This window comes from Ornithorhynchus anatinus, chromosome 3, assembly GCF_004115215.2.
Source record: "Ornithorhynchus anatinus isolate Pmale09 chromosome 3, mOrnAna1.pri.v4, whole genome shotgun sequence".
Classification (NCBI taxonomy): domain Eukaryota; kingdom Metazoa; phylum Chordata; class Mammalia; order Monotremata; family Ornithorhynchidae; genus Ornithorhynchus; species Ornithorhynchus anatinus.
The window spans coordinates 132156766-132174255 of record NC_041730.1 but is presented as its reverse complement, the minus strand read 5'-3'; the positions used below and the strand labels follow the sequence as shown (position 1 = coordinate 132174255).

The 17490-nt window shown below is 46.2% G+C and overlaps 1 protein-coding gene across 2 annotated transcripts in view; it reads right to left on the bottom strand.

The window, feature by feature from the left end:
* Positions 1-17490, bottom strand: part of LOC100080382 (neuronal vesicle trafficking-associated protein 1) — a 101803-nt gene that overhangs the window by 71899 nt on the left and 12414 nt on the right. Inside the window, exon 1 of one of the 2 annotated variants that reach the window (XM_029061354.2) lies at positions 4260-4349. The exons of the other annotated variant lie outside the window; for it this stretch is intronic. Coding sequence (XP_028917187.1) covers positions 4260-4295 — 36 coding nt within the window. The 5' untranslated portion in view covers positions 4296-4349. Of the gene's footprint in view, positions 1-4259; positions 4350-17490 lie in introns of those variants that run through there. 2 annotated transcript variants of the gene reach the window in all.

The window sequence follows — 17490 nt, the reverse complement described above, 5'->3', positions numbered from 1 at the left end:
ACGGTGTAGTCGATAGAGCATGGGCCCGGAGGCCGGAAGGTCACGGCTCTGCCACCTCTCTGCGAAGTGACTTTGGGCAAGTCACTTCAATTCTCTGGGCCTCAGTTACCTCATCTGCAAAATGGGGATTAAGAGTGTGAGCCTCATATGGGACAGGGACTGTGTCCAACCTGATTAAATGTGTCTACCCCAGTGCTTAGAACAGAGCTTGGCAAAAAGCAAGCACTTTACAAGTACCACAACGATAGTAATAATTATCATTATTAATAACAATAATAATGTCCATCTCCCCCTCTAGATTGTAAACGTCTTGTGGGCAGGGAACATGCCTACCAACTGTGTTATACTGTACTCTCCCGATAGCTTAGTATAGTGCTCTGCACTTAGTAAACACTCAATAAATATCACTGTTTGACTGACTGCTTAAGCGGAAATAATGCATTCCACAAAATGGTTGCCAGGGTTGCTATCTTACTTATGCTGCTCACCTGGCGTAGCAGGGGTAACTCCAATGGCATCTCAGTGCCTCCCAGGGCTACTGGGGACACCCCCCTAATGGAAGGAGCTTGGAGGTTATAGCCAAGAAGGACCCAGAGCGACTCTGCTTCTGAACAGCTTGGACACTTATCTTCACAACTATCAATTAATCAGTGGTACTTACCAAGACCTTATTGAGGGTAGAGCACTGTACTGAGTGTTTGGGAGACCAAAATACAACACAGTTGGTCATTACGTTCCCCGACCACAATAGGGACAACTGTCCCTAAATGACAAGAAAGTCAGCAGCGTGATATGGTAGAAAGGGCATGGGCCTGGGTGGCAGAGCCACGGGGCTCTAATCCCGCCTCTGGTACCGTGTAAACTTGGGCAAGTCACTTCACATCTCTTTGCCTCAGTTCCCTCGCCTGTAAAAGCAGCGTGGCTCGGTGGAAAGAGCACGGGCTTGGGAGCCAGAGGTCACGGGTTCAAATCCCCGTTCAGCCGCTTGTCAGCTGTGTGACTTTGGGCAAGTCACTTAACTTCTCTGTGCCTCAGTTACCTCATCTGTAAAATGGGGATGAAGACTATGAGCCCCATATGGGGCAACCTGATCACCTTGTATCCTCCCCAGTGCTTAGAACAGTGCTTTGCACATAGTGAGCGCTTAACAAATACCATCATTATTATTAAAATGGGGATTAAGACCGGGAGCCCCACGTGGGACAGGGACTGTGTCCAACCGGATTTGGAAGAAGCACTAGGCCATGCTGCTTCTAAACTCGAATGTTCTGCACACAGGAGTGCTCAAGAAATATCATCGATCGATTGATTAGGAGTCAAAGATAAACAGGGACCGCCTCTTCGGATATGATGTTTTTGTCTTGTGACCAGTGCAGAGAGCTCTGTGAAAAAGGGATGGCAAAAATACTCTTGTCTCTGATCCCGCACAAAACGCCTACCTACTGGGACCCGATCATCCGTGAAATTCCCCGTGCTGCACCCACAGTTCTCCCTCCGCCTGCATCCGCACAGCCCAAAACCAAGCGGAGCCCTGGGGATTTGCAAAAGGGCAGATGGGCTGACCGATCCATTCCAGGCCGAAGGATCCACCTGGGTGCCCAGTTTGGTGCGGTGTTGACCAATCGCTAGGCGTAACCCTCTGAGGAACAGAATGCAGCGAGGGAGAAAATCCCAACCCAGCACAGCCTGAGGAATCATTCTGATCAATAGCTCAGTTAATCCCGGCAGCAGAGAGATCTGCCTCAGTTGCTTGGTGCATCAAAAGCACCGCATAGACCTAAAAATTCTTGCCAAGGACTCTACCGGTGACGGGCGGGCGTCTCCCGACCATTCAGAACTGCCCCTGCTCATTGATGGAGTCCCACTTTCCCAACCCCCAGTCCGGGGCTAATATATGCCCGCCTTCCCTTCTTCAGAAGGGCGGATGGCAGTAGCAGGATGGGAGTGGGATGGGAGTGGGATTTACGATCTCATTTGCAATGCAAAACCTTTATCGTTCCTAATTATCATCTCCCAGCGGACCCACTCGGGAATGATTCAGAGGCCTTATCTGGGCCGTGGCACCGACTGAAAATTCTTCATTTGGTTGCCAAGTTGGGGGCTTAATTATTTCTTAATGGAGGCAGGTCCCCCCTGCTGCCCCTCCCTTTGGCACCGTGCTGGGGTGAGCTGGCCAGCAGTTAAAAACATCGAAATGCCGGATTAATCTGCACCGCCTTCTTTCGCCACCGTAGACCTCAACTCTTCTCTCAGCCATAAGGTCTGCCCCTCACACTGACCTCAACACCAGTAGCGAGTAGTCACGGCAATCCCCCAGGACGCAAGGCATCGCACCAGCTGGCTCCTCGGGGATAACTCAGGCCTCTTCTAGTTAGAAAGCTGCCACGGTTTGGGATCGGAAGTGATTTAAGGGCAATGGTTGGGACAACCTCCATGATGCTGTTTGTCCAGATTCTGCCTCTTCCCCATCCACCCTGGGAATGATCAAATCAATATTTGACTTCCAGGGAATTTCTGTCCTGGCACAGTAAGAGATCTAAGGCCTCGTTTAGAGACGGGAATGACAGATTCCAGTGAAGGGGGCAGAAAGGAGACCCAGGGGACTCACAGATCCTCTTCTAAAATCTTCAAATCCTCTCCTTCCAACAGCTCTGCTCTTAAAGCCAGAGTGTCAGCTCCCTGTAGGCAGGGAATGTGTCACGTCTGTTCTTCCCGAGAAATGAATACAGTGTTTGGCACCCTGGGGACACGCAGCAAAACGTAAAACTACAGGAAGCACTCCTGCTCTGAAATAATAGGAACTGGACTTCTGGGTTCCTTAAGATAGTACCCAGGCATAGAAAATGGAATAATGGCTACTTCAGTAGCTCCCTCCACTCAGATGTACCAGTTTCTCCTTGGGACTGAAAGACAGAGGAGGTCTGGGAGAGAGAGACGGAGGAAAGGGAAAGGGGGGAAAGAGGAGAGGGAAAATGGGGTAAGAAATAGGGGAAGGGGTATAATTAATTTACTTAGCACTTGCTGTGTGAAGAGGACTGTAGTAAGTACTTGGGAGAGTACAATAAATTCGAGTTGGCAGACACCTTCCCTGCCCACAAGAAGTCATAGTTTAGAGGGGATGACGGACATTAAAATGAAGTACAGATATGTACATAAGGGCTGAGGGGATGGAGGGTGGGGTGAATATCAAGTTCTTAAAGGGAACAGATCCAAGTCATAATAATAAAAATTATGGTTTTTATTAAGTGCTTACTATGTCCCAGGCACTGTACTGAGCACTGGGGTGGATACAAGCATATCAGGTTGGGCCCAGTCCCTGGCCCACATGGGGTTCACAGTCTCAATCCCCATGTTAGAGATGAGGTCACTGTGGCCCAGAGAAGTGAAGTGATTTACCCAAGGTCACAAAGCAGAGAAGTGGCTGCAGAAGGGAGAGGGAGGAGTGGAAATGAAGGCTTAGCTGGGGGAGGACTTTTAGAGGAGATATGATTTTAATAAGTCTTCGAAGATGGGGGGAGCCGTCTCTCTGTCAGGAGGAGGGAGTCCTAGGTCAGGAGGGGGATGAGGACAAGGGATCGGTGGCGAGATAGGTGAGATCGAAGTGCAGTGATAAGGTTGGCGCTGAAAGAGTGAAGCGTGCAGGCTGGGTTGTAGTAGGTGCTCCAGGAAGATAAGCTAGGAGGGGGAGATAAGATGGAGTGTTTTAAAGCAGATAATGTTCGATACACGGCTGGATGGGCATCCCCTGGAGGTTCTTGAGCAGTGGGGAGACACGGACTGAGCTTTTTTAGAAAAATGATCGGAGAGGCAGAGTGAAGTAAGGACTGGAGAAGGAAGAGGCAGGAGGCAGGGAGCTCAGTGAGGAAGCTGATGCAGAAGCCCAGGTGGAAAAAGGAAAAAGAGAGGAGAGAGGGGATGACTAAAGAGGAAGAAGAGGCATAAGGGGCCTAGTGGAAAGAGCACGGGCCTGGGAGTCAGAGGACAAGGGTTCCAATCCTAGCTCTGCCACTATGACCTTGGCCAAGTCACTTAACTTCTCTGTGCCTCAGTTACCTCATCTGCAAAATGGGGATTAAGACTGTGAGCGCCATGTGGGTCAGGGACTACATCCAATCTGATTATTTTGTATCTACCCCAGTGTTAGAACAGTGCTTGGCACATAGTAAGTGCTTAACAAATACCTGAATTATATTTTTTATTGTTATTATTAAAGACTCAAAGAGGCAGTGGGTGTTTATGGGGTGAAGAGGGAGGCTTACCACCGCTTCCTCTGTCGCCACGGCTGTTATTGCCATGTTTTAATTATCTTCAAGCCTTACAACTGCAGCTTTCACCATGACACCTCCACCTTCCACTCCTGCCTCCAACCGCCACAACCGTCACAACCGTCACAACCTCAGCCCCAACTTTCAGAGTTGGCTATGCCACACTGCAAGGCCCTTGCTCAGCTCCCTGCTCAGGGAGCTCATCCTTTTCTTCAGGGGAGACAAGAGCAGCCAGCTGGTCTCAAGGCTTCTAACAATCAATCAATCAGTCAGTCAGTGATATTTATCAAGCACTTACTGTCTACAGAACACTATACTGAGCCGTTGGGAGATTACAATATAACGGAGTCAGTGGACACTTTCCCTGCCCCCAAGGAGCTTCCATGGCAACCAGAGCTGAGGGGAGAGTCCCTTTCATCACCGCCATTCTGATCTAAAAATGGAATCCAGAGGATTCTCCAGAGCCCCAGAACGCATGACCAAACCACCATTTTAGGATATCTCCCGGGCTACCCACATTCCTAAATTTGCCCCAGAAAAGTGTCAGCTAAAACATCACCAATCCTTAAATGTTTTGCCTTTGGAGCTTCCTCCAGAGGACGGTGTCCTCATGACTGGGAAGAGGAAATCCACCCCAGAATGACCTGCTTCAGAGGTGCTCTGTGAGGATAGATTTGGCCATTACTTTTCTGGAGTTAGTGCTACTGAGCCAGTTTTCTAAGATAACCATTTGTCCAATATAACGATACATAGCCAAACCTCTAAGAATCAGAATATACCATTTCAGAGGGACTCTAAAATGAATAAATATGATATTTGTTAAGTGCTGGTCTATTGGAGAGAGCACGGGCCTGGGGGTCAGAAGAACCTAGATTCTAATCCCGGCTCTGCCACTTTTCATTCATTCATTCAATCGTATTTATTAAGCACTTATTGGGTGCCGAGCACTGTACTAACCGCTTGGGAAAGTACAGTACAACAATAAGCAGTGACGTTCCCCGCTCACAATGAGCTCGCAGTCTAGAGAACAAGCTCACACTTGCCTGCTCTGTGACCTTGGGCAAGTCAATTCACTCCAAGTCACTTCACTTGCTTGACACTTAGTAAGCGTGTAACAAATACCATCATCATCATCATTATTCTTAGTACAAGTAAGAGTAATAATAATAATGGTATTTAAGAGCTTACTATGTGACAGGCAAGTATTATGTGTCAAGAACTGTTGTAAGTGCTGGGGTAGAGTCAAGTTAAGTCAGACACAGTCCCCGTGTCATAGGGGCTCACAGTCTAAGTAGGAAGGAGAACAAGTATTGAATCCCCATTTTACAGTTGAGGAAACTGAGGGACAGAGAAATTAAGTAACTCACCTAAGGTCACAGAGCAATAAGTGGAGGAGTCAGAATTAGGACCCTGGTCCTCTGACTCGAGGCCTGTGCTGTTTCCAGGCCATGGTGCTTCTTACAACCCCTAAGCTCCTTGGGGGCACTTAGTTCAGGGCCCTGCACATTGTAAACACTCCAAAAGTGCCATTGATTGATTGATCGTTGTAATAATAATGATACTAATTATGGTATTTTAAGCAGTTACTTTGTACTAAACACTGAGGTGTATATATAAGATCATCAGTCCAAACACAGTCCCTGTCCCACATGAGGCTCCGTTTGGGGAGCTGGGAAAACAAATAGCGAATCCTCATTTTATTGATGAGGAAACTGAGGCACAGAGAAGTTGTGACTTGCCAAAAGGTCACACAGCAGGCAAGTGGCTGATCTAGGCCCATGCTCAATCCACTTCCTGGGTTTTTTTAATGGTATTTGTTTAGCACTTACTGTGTGCCAGGTATATAAGTTAATCAGGTTGGACACAGTCCCCGCCCCACATGGGGCTCACAGTCGTCTTAATTCCTATTTTACAACTGAGGTAACTGAGGCACAGTGAAGTGACTTGTCCAAGGTCCTTCAGCAAATAAGTGGTGGAGCAGGGATTAGAACCCAAGTCCTTCTTTATTTTACCAGATGAGCTGGTAACTCCCAGGCGCATGCTCTATCCACTAGACCATGCTGCTACGCTGTAAACTCTCAATCAATACCGCTATTGCTTAATAAACTAACTGATGCTCCTTGCCCTAGGTCCCTCTGCTTCCTGAGAGGAAACAGAATGGAATATTTCAGGAAGCAAACAGAAATCAGTTTCAGATCAAAAGTGAGAAGTTATCATGGACCCATGGACCCAGTTGCCTCACTTGGAAAGTTCCAATCTTAGAGAAGTTACAGAAAAGAAATCAGTCCTGCAAGCAAATAGAAACGCGTAGACCTATAATTCAGGAAATCCCAGAATATTTCCAATACGAAATATTGAAAATATAAAACCAAAAAAAGAGATCCAAAGAAACCCAATTCAGATTGGAAAGCAATTTAGCCTTTCTACTGGGACTCTTCCATTCAGCAGTATGATCCTTAAGGGTTGGGTCTGTGTCTTCTCTATTTATTGCATGCTCCCAAGCATCCAGACAGTGTTTTGCACAGAGAAGTGCTAAGTAATAGTGATAATCAATCAAGCAATCAATCAATTGTATTGATTAAACACCTCTTCCGAAAAGCAATGTGGAACCAAAGGGCCTGGGAGGCCGAGGATTTGGATTCTAATCTGCCTCAGTTTCTTTACCTCTAAATTGGGGATTCAATGCCTGTCCTACCCTTCTACTTAGACTAAGTCCCATGTGGGACAAGGGACTGTTCCTGACACGATTATCTTCCATCACTTCAACGCTTAGTTCAGTGCTTGGCACACAGGAACACCACAAATACCATAATCATCATCATTATTATCATTATTATTACTCAATGCCTTTCAATGAACGAATCAATCAATCAATAAAAGCCTTGTCTTGTCTTACGCCAACGAGTCGTCTCCGACCCGTAGCATCACCAAGGACACATCTCTCCCAGGACGACCCACCTCAATCTGCAATCGTTCCGGTAGTGGATCCAGAGAGTTTTCATAGTAAAAATTCAGTGGTGGTTGACCATCGCCTCCTTCCATGCGGTAAACTCGAGTCTCCGCCCTCGACTCTCTCCCGTGCCGTTGCTGCCCAGAACGGGTGAGTTTTGACTTGTAGCAGATTGCCTGCCACTTGCTAGCCACTGGCCAAACTAGAATGGAATGGATGAGCCTCTGCTTGACTCTCCCTCCCGTAATCGAGACTGGGAGAATGGAAACTCTCCAAGTGTGACCCTGAGAGGGGAATAAAAGCCTAGGAGAGTATAATAGAGCTAGTAGAACTAATTCCTGCCCTGGAGGAGTTCACGATCTAGAGAGGGGACAAAGATATTAAAATAAATTGCAGGGAGAGGGAAGCAGCCGAGTTTTAAGGTAACATACGTAAGGGTTACTAGGAGAAGCGAGTACAGAGTGCCTTGAGAGTGAGCCCAAGTGTCATTCATTCATTCAATAGTATTTATTGAGCGCTTACTATGTGCAGAGCACTGTACTAAGCTCTTGGAATGTACAAATCGGTAACAGATAGAGACAGTCCCTGCCATTTGATAGGCTTACAGTCTAATCGGGGGGTAAGTGTCATGGTGTAACGTCTAGAGCAGAGACCTGGGAGTCGGAAGGTCGTGGGTTCTCACCCCAGCTCTGCCACTTGTCTGCAGTGTGACCTTGGTCAAATCAGCAGCGTGGCTTAGTAGAAAGAGCACGGGCTTGGCAGTCAGAGGTCGTGGGTTCTAATTCCGACTCCGTCTTTTTTCTGTGTGACCTTGGGCAAGTCACTTCACTTCTCTGTGCCTCAGTTACCTCATCTGTAAAGAATGAGGATTAAAAAATGTGAGCCCCACGTGGGACAATCTGATTACCCTGTACCTACTACCCCAACACTTAGAACAGTGCTCAGCACACAATAAGTGCTTAACAAGTACCATAATTATTATTATTATTCTATGGGCCTCCTTTACCTCATCTGTAAAATGGTGATTGAGAGTGTGAGCCCCATGTGGGACAGGGACTGTGTCCAACCCAATTTACTTGTACCCACCTCAGCACTTAGTACAGTGCCTGGCACTCTTTAACAAATACCATTATTGTTATCTTTATTATTATTAATAATAATAATTGTATTCGTTAAGTGCTTACTATGCACAAAGCACTGTTCTAAGCGCTGGAGGGATACACGGTGATCAAGGTGTCCCACATGGGGCTCACAGTCTTAATCCCCATTTTACAGATGAGGTAACTGAGGCACAGAGAAGTTGTGACTTGCCCAAAGTCACACAGCTGACAAGTGGCAGAGCCGGGATTAGAACCCATGACCTCTGACTCCCAAGCCTGTGCTCTTTCCACTGAGCCACGTTGCTTCTCCAGTACTAACACAGGTCAGGTGCTGAAGATGCAATAGCTGGATGGGAGCAGAGAGGTTAATCAGGGAAGAATTCTTGGAAGAGATGTGATATCAGATGACGCAGGGGAGAGCGGATGTGAAGGGGGTGAGCAGCTTCAGGCAGGAGGAAGGGTGAGAACAGGGGTTAATGGAGAAATGAGAGTGAGGAATCCTGAGTACACTGATGAGAAGGAGGAGGAGGAGGAAGTGGAGAAGAAGGAAGAAGAGCTGGGCCGGGGCAGCCATGTGAACCATCCACTTTTCCTCCTGCCATGCTGGAGCTCTCATGATCCTCTAGCTCCAGCCCAAGGAGGACGGGACCAGGGCCGGCGGGCCATCATAACTTTTAGAACCCGGAAGGTCGTCAGCCTGGCGGCCCCCGGGACTGCCGAGACTATTGGTCTGAGCTGTGTGGAGCCGCAAATCCTGCTGCTCCTTTCGGGTTTGTCCACGCCTTCATCTTTTGTATTTTTCCTTCGGTGTCAGCCACCAACCCTTCTGTGTCCTCTCTCTTGTTCCCTGACTGTGAGCCCCCGGGGACCCAGGAACCTCGTCTACAATCTCAGTTAGGGACTTCTTTTCCAGGGCATTGCATATAGTAGGCGTTTCTTAAATCCTGTCAGTACTACTAACTACTTCTGTCAAATGAGGTCTTTCCTGTGGTAAATTCCCAGCCCTTAATACCCTCCCTGCCCTGATTTAGTTTTCCCCAGGGAATGGATGAAACTCTTTCCTTTTTTGTTCTATCCTTCTCCCAAAAATCAAGTCTGTTGGTATCGATATGTACTCCTCTCAACACTCCCACCCCTCCAGCCTGGGTTCAAAGATGTCATGACCGACCGTGATTATGGGGGGGGGCCTTCATCAGTGGCCTTCATCACCCACCCCATACTTGGGATGCAAAGTAGACATTCATTCATTCATTCAATAGTATTTGTTGAGCGCTTACTATGTGCAGAGCACTGTACTAACCACTTGGAATGTACAATTCGGCAACAGATAGAGACAATCCCTGCATGGCATTCTAACTGGGAATAATAATGATAATAATCTGGTATTTGCTAAGCACCTACTTGGTGCCAACCACTGGGTGAGATAGAGGATAGTCAGAGTGGCCAGACTCTCTGTCCCAGAGGGAAAGGAATAATAATAATAATAATAATAATAATAATAATAATGGCATTTAAGTGCTTACTACGTGCCACGCACTGTTCTAAGTGCTGGGGTAGATTCAAGGTAATCGGGTTGTCTGACATGGGCTCATAGTCTTAATTCTCATTTTACAGATAAGGTTACTGAGGCAAAGAGAAGTGACTTGCCCAAAGTCACACAGCTGAAAAGTGGCAGAGCCGGGATTAGAACCCACAACCTCTGACTCCCAAGGCCATGCTCTTTGCACTAAACCACGTTGTGAACAGGTTTTGAATCCCCATTTGACAGATGAGGACTTGAGGTCCAGAGAAGTTAAGGGCCTTGTCCAGGGTCACATAGCTAGGATTAGAATCCAGGTCACCTAATTCTCAGTCCCCCACTCTCCCTACAAGGCCAAATTGTACATTCCAAGCACTTAGTACAGTGCTCTGAACATAGTAAGCGCTCAATAAATACTACTGAATGAATGAATGAAAGCCAAATGGAAACACTTGCAGACAGAGCATCTGCACGGTCTCGTGGTTAGAGTACGGGTCTGGGAGTCAGAAGAACCTGAATTCTAATCCTGCTCTGCCACTTGTGTGTTGTGTGACGTAGGGCAAGTCACTTAACTTCTCTGTGCCTCAGTTACCTCATCTGTAAAATGGGGATGAAGACTGGGAGTCCCAAGTGGGATATGGACAGTGTACAACCTGACTGCCTTGTAACTACCCCAGCGTTTAGAACAGTGGCTGGAACATAGTGAGCGCTTAACAAATACCATAAAAAAATGTGTTTGCCAAGGCTGTTTCCTCTGCTCTGATGCTACACAGGCATCTCCGACATGAAGAAGGAGCTCAAGGCACTTTAAGGTAATCATCAAGATGAACAGAATCAGGGAAGGCAAATGATTGCCAGCTTCTTATACCAATAATAATAATAATGATAACAATAATAATATTTATTATGAGTTTACTGTGTGTCGAGCACTGTTCTAAGCACTGGGTTAGATACGAGAAGCAGAATGGCCAAATGGATAGATCATGGGCCTGGGAAAACGAGAACCTGGGTTCTAATCATGGCTCCTCCATTTGTCTGCTGTGCGACCTCGGGCAAGTCACTTAACTTCTCTGTGCCTCAGTTACCTCAACTGTAAAACGGGGATTGAGACTGTGAGCCACATGTGGGTCAAGGAGTAGGTCCGACCTGGTTATCTTACTATGTACTGGGAACAAAGTAAATGCCTGTAAGCTCGTCCTCTAGACTGTAAGCTTGTCGTGGGCAGGAAACGTGTCTGTCATTATGTCGCACTCTCCCATACAGGACAGTATCCTGCACATAGTAAGCACTCAACAAATTTGATTGATTAACAAATACAACTTAAAAAAAAAAACTGAATTAGGTGGGACACAGTCGCTGTCCCAAGGAGGGAGCACAGTCTATGTATCTTATCTTATCCAAATGAAATAAGATCATTTTGGGCAGGGAATTTGTTTATTGTTATATCATACTCTCCCAAGCGCTTAGTACAGTGGTTCGCACAAAGTAAGCCCTCATAAATACGACTGGATGAACAGCAACGACAAAACAAAAATCCTCTTCAGGTCTTTGTGGGGTAGGGTCTTGCTTCTGAGTGGAGAGTCAGCCTGACCTTCCACCCTGCCAACCCTTCAGTGCCCATTCACCTTGCACACATCTGGGTGGGCACACCTACAGCGTGTGCATTTGTCAGGGACCAGCGTAGCTCAGTGGAAAGAGCCCGGGCTTGGGAGTCAGAGGTCATGAGTTCTAGTCCCGGCTCTGCACTTGTCAGCTGGGTGACTTTGGGCAAGTCACTTCACTTCTCTGTCCCTCAGTTACCTCATCTGTAAAATGGGGATGAAGACTGTGAGCCCTACGTGGGACATTCTGATGACCTTGTATCTACCCCAGCGCTTAGAACAGTGCTTGGCACATAGTAAGCGCTTAACAAATACCAACGTTATTATTATTATTGTCTGTGTGTGCACAGACACTGACACAGGCATGCTCACATTTGTAGTGTCACACAGAGAGACCTGCAGGCTCCCGCCCACCCTGAGAATTATGCTCGGACACATTCATGCCTGCTCACATACAGACATATACATAACGTGTGCTCACACGCATAGATGAAGGCCCTCCGGACACTTTCATTCATTCGGTGCTACTTACTGTGTGCAGAGCATTGGACTAAGCATTTGGGAGAGTAAAATACAACAATAAACACAGACCCTGTCCACAATGAGCTTACAGTCGAGAAGACGAGCTTACATACACACACGAAGGCTTTGGGGAATTCTAGGAAAGAATTCCAGTCCCCCCCAACCTCACCCTGACACACACACACACACCCTGAGGTCACAGTTTGCTGTCTCCTCCTCTAGTATCCTGTTTGTTAAGCATTTACTCTGCCAGGCACTTTACTAAGCACTGTGGGAGATACAAGATCATCAGGTTGGACACAGTCCCTGCCCCACATAAGGCTCATTGTCTAAGGAGGAGGGAGAACAGGGACTGAATCATAAAAATAATAATAATAACAAGAATAATAACTCTCCCAAGCCTCAGTACAGTGCTCTGCATACCGTAAGTGCTCAATTAGTATGATTGATTGATGTGTCTACCAATTGGGTTATATTTGTACTCTCCCAAACTTTAGTACAGTGATATGCACACAGTTAGAACTCAATAAATATGGCTGATTTATGTGTCAACCAACTGGGTTATATTTGTACTCTCCCAAGCACTTAGTACAGTGCTCAGCACACAGTAAGTGCTCAATAAATACTATTGATTGATTGGCTGGACTGACCAAGTAACCAAGGAGTTTCCAGTTCGGCATTTTGCATCACTGGAGCAGGCAATCAGATTACAGGATGACATATTACAATCCTGAACAATTATGAGAAGTAGTGTGGCCTAGTGGAGAGAGCCCAGGCTTGGGAGTCAGAGGTCGGGGGTTCTAACCCCTGCTCTGCCACTTATCAGCTGTGTGACTTTGGGAAAGTCACTTAACTTCTCTGTGCCTCAGTTACCGCATCTGTAAAACAGGAATGAAGACTGTGAGCCCCACATGGGACAGCCCGATAACTCTGTATCTACCCCAGTGCTTAGAACAGTGCTTGACACATAGTAAGCACTTAATAAATACCATTATCATTATTATTATTACTATTATATGTGACCACAAAGCAGGTGAGCAACGTCTATAAGAGAGGCTGCCTACAAAAGTACAACACAATGTAAATAAACTGACACTTCAACCACCCACTTCTCCAGCTGGAGCCTGGCATCAGCTCAATCACCTCCTAGGCAAAAAGAGACCCAAATACAATAAGCATTTGAGACAAGTTGACCCAATTAAAGCCAGTTCCATTTAAAGCCACCTCATATTTAATTGGGCATCAAATGAGAAATCCAATATTTGTCTTTCAAAATGCCCAGACAGCCTTCTTGGTGTCATGTTATTCTTTCTTGCGTTCCTCCTCCAAGATAGAGAGGTATTTTAAGGATTGAAAATTTGAATCGCCAGAAATGTCAGTCAGTCATATTTATTGGGCACTTACTGTGTGCAAGGCACTGTATTAACTCCTCGGGAGAGTACAATATAACAGTAAACCGACATATCCCCCGCCCACAGTGAGCTTACAGTCTAGAGGAGAACCAGAGAGGTAGAGTGAAGCGTTCAAGTCACACAGCTACTTAAATTCGAAAGTAGGTAAATCTAAGTGCTATTCCTAGTTTCTGCACCAATGCCTTGCCTTCTCGATGACGCATCCCTATCTTTTTCTTCTTAATGATAATAATAATAATGATAACATTTGCTCAGAGCTTACTATACGCCAAGCACTGTACTAACTACTGGAGTAGGTACAAGATAATTAGGTCGGATACAATCCGTGTCTCACATGAGCCTCACATCCTCAGAGGGAGGAAGAACAGGAATGAATATACCCACTTTACAGATAAGTAAACAGAAGCGCAGAAAAATTAAGGGTCTTACTCAAGGTCACACAGCAGGCAAGTGGCAGGACCGGGATTAGAACCCAGGTCCTCTGACTACCAGGCCTTTGATACCCCCGTGTCCTCACATGCAAACACCACCCACTTCCCTAAGTAAGCCTTCCTTGACTAAGCCCTCCTGTCCACTTTGCCCGCTCCCTTCTGCGCCACCCTGACTTGCTCCTTTTATTCATCCCCCCTCCCAGACCCACAGCACTTATGTCCTTATCTATCATTTATTTATTTCTATTAATGTCTTTCTCCCCCTCTAGACTGTAAGCTCCCGTGGGCCGGGAATGGGTCTGTTTTATTGTTCTATTGTAATAGTAATAATGATAGCATTTGTTAAGCAGGTTGGCTCAGCGGAAAGAGCCCGGGCTTGGGAGTCAGATGTCATGGGTTCGAATCCGGGCTCTGCCACTTATCAGCTGGGTGACTATGGGCAAGTCACTTAACTTCTCTGTGCCTCAGTTACCTCATCTGTAAAATGGGGATTAACTGTGAGTCTCACGTGGGACAACCTGATTACCCTCTATCTACCCCAGAACTTAGAACAGTGCTCTGCACATAGTAAGCGCTTAACAAATGCCAACATTAATTATTATTATTATGTACTAACAATGTGCAGGCACTGTACTAAGAACTGAAGTTAATCAGGTTGGACCCAGACCCTTTAAAGATGATGGTATTTGTTAAGCGCTTACTATGTGCCGAGCACTTTTCTAAGCGCTGGGGTAGATAAAAAGTTCTCAAGGTTGTCCCATGCGGGGCTCACAGTCTTAATCCTCATTTTACAGATAAGGGAATTGAGGCCCAGAGAAGTGAAGTGACTGGCCAAAGTTCACACGGCTGACAAGTGGAGGAGGAGGGATTAGAACCCACAGTCTCTGACTCCCAAGCCCAGGCTCTTTTCTCTAAGCCACCCTGTACCCCATGGGGCTCACACTCTTAAACCCCATTCTACCGATGAGGGAACCGAGACCCAGAGAAGTGAAATAACTTGGCCAAGATCACACAGCAGACATGTGGCAGAGCTGGGATTAGAACCCAGCTCCTTCTGACTCCCAGGCCTGTGCTCCATCCACTAAGCCACGCTGCTTCTCTAGCTACACTGTTTCCCTTGGAGAAGCAGGGAGGTTTAGTGAAAAGAGCCCGGGTTTGGGAGTCAGAGGTCGTGGGGTCCTAATCCTGGCTCTGCCACTTATCAGCGGTATGACTTTGGACAAGTCATTTAACTTCTCTGTGCCTCAGTTACCTCATCTAATAATGTTGGTATTTGTTAAGCGCTTACTATATGCAGAGCGCTGTTCTAAGCGCTGGGGTAGATATAGGATCATCAGGTTGTCCCATGTGAGGCTCACAGTTAATCCCCATTTTACAGATGAGGTAACTGAGGCACAGAGAAGTTAAGTGACTTGCCCACAGTCACACAGCTGACAAGTGGCAGAGCAGGGAGTCGAACCCATGACCTCTGACTCCGAAGCCCAGGCTCTTTCCACTGAGCCATCTGTAAAATGGGGATTAAGACTGTGAACCCCAAGTGGGACAACCTGATTACCCTGTATCTACCCCAGCACTTTAAAACAGTGCTTGCCAGATAGTAAATGCTTAACAAATACTATAATAATAATAATAATAAAGTACTTATTACAGTGCTCTGCACACAGTAAGTGCTCAATAAATACGATTGAATGAATGAATAAATCATCGTAAAATCTGCATTTTCAGTCTCACCTCTGGGCATATGTCCCTAAACTACACTGTGTCCATGGGGCCGAGTCATATAATACAAGAATGGGCACTGGGCACGTATATTTACACACACAGACACACACATATCTTTCCCCTTATCCCCCGTAAGCTCACAGAATCAGGCCGCCGCCTCGGCTCCCCCAACCCATAAGCATGTGCCATCGGAGAAATAGAACCCACCTTCCTTAAGAACGGTTCTATCTCCAATTAATGGGGTTCTGAAAACCCACAAACACACTGGATGCCCGATGCTGGAAGCTTGGAATCATTCCTTCAAGGAAAAGGAGTGAAGGAAGTAGCCCAACCCAGTTTTCTGGAATCACTGGAAAAGAATCCACTCCAAAGATTAACACCTCGTTACTGCCGCGTGGAAGTTGAGCAATTGAGCAGTGAGACCGAAGAGGCCATTAGAACGGCTTCAGAATTGAATGAGAGTCGAATACATTCTCATTTTGCAGCCTCCGGGGGAGAAAGAGAGGTGACAGCCCATAGAATACCACTCTCCGAGGCCTAGACCCTGAAGGAGAAGCCAGTACGTCCGTAACAGAATGCAGCAGTTTGGAGGAGGTCCACACTCATCAGAAATCTGCTTATTCAAACCGAAATGAATACCATCCGGCGAGAGGCCTCGTGCCGGTGAGGAATCAACAGAAAAGCAGATGAAGAGGCCGCTGTGACTAATGCAGCAGAAATGAATGTGTGCCCTTGAGTGAGGACTCGATGTATATTAAGGAAGAAGCAGCTGTAATTGTGAATGAAAATCAGGAGAATCAGCAGTTGTTTCCGAGAATAAAACACCATCTTAATGCAGGCGTGACCGGGTTTGGTGGTAAAAACCCACCAGAACTATGTACCCTCCAGAACGACGGAATTCCCCAAAACTCACGGCTTTAAAATGATGTCTATTGCAGAGATCTTATCGGAATAACCAACTTTTACCTTAAAACACCATTGTGACTCACCATTTGGAATGCATCCATTACACAATTTACCACTCAAATGCCTCATCCACAAGATGGGTGGTTCTTAAACAATTCCTCAATGACGGTAAACGATCCAACAAAGAAAAATTGGATCAGGAATATGGCCTATTGAAAAGAGCAGAGGCCTAGGAGTCAGAGGAGTTGATTTCTAATCCCAGCTCCTCCACTCATCTGCTGTGTGACCTTGGGCAAGTCGTTTCGCGTCTCTCTGCCTCAGTTACCTCATCTGTAAAATGGGGATTAAAACCGTGAGCTCGATGTGGGACAGGGACCACATCCAACCTGATTACCTTGTATCTACCCCAGTGCTTAAAGCGGTGCTTGACACATAGTAAGCACTTAAAAAATACCATAATTAATTTATAAGCAAATTTACTCCAAACTGTGGCCAAGCAAAAAGAACACAGAACTGGGAGTTAGAAAATCCAGGTTCTAGTCCCAGTTCTGTCACTCAATCAATCAATCACATTTATTGAGCAATTACTATATGCAGAACACTGTACTAAGCGCTTGGAAAGTACAAGCTGGCAACAAATAGAGACTATCCCTACCCAACAATGGGCTCACAGCCTAGAAGTGGGGAGACAGACAACAAAACCAAACAAGTAGACAGGCATCAGTAGCAATAAATAGAATTAGAGATATATAAACATCATTATATATCTCTAATTCTATTTATTTATATATATTTATGCACATATACTTTTATTTATAGGATGTGCCAATGATTGATGATGTGATGGAATTCTGAGTGAAAACTCCTATAAGCCATAAGCACTGAAGGAGTGTATTTAGCAGAAGAGAAACTCTGGATCTCTTATAGCAGTCAATCCATCAATCAATCAAATCAGTCAATCAATGGCATTTATTGAGCACCTACTGTGTGCGGAGCACTGTACTGAATGCTTGGGAGAGGACGATACCAAAGATTTCATTGAGACGTTCCCTGCTCGCAAGG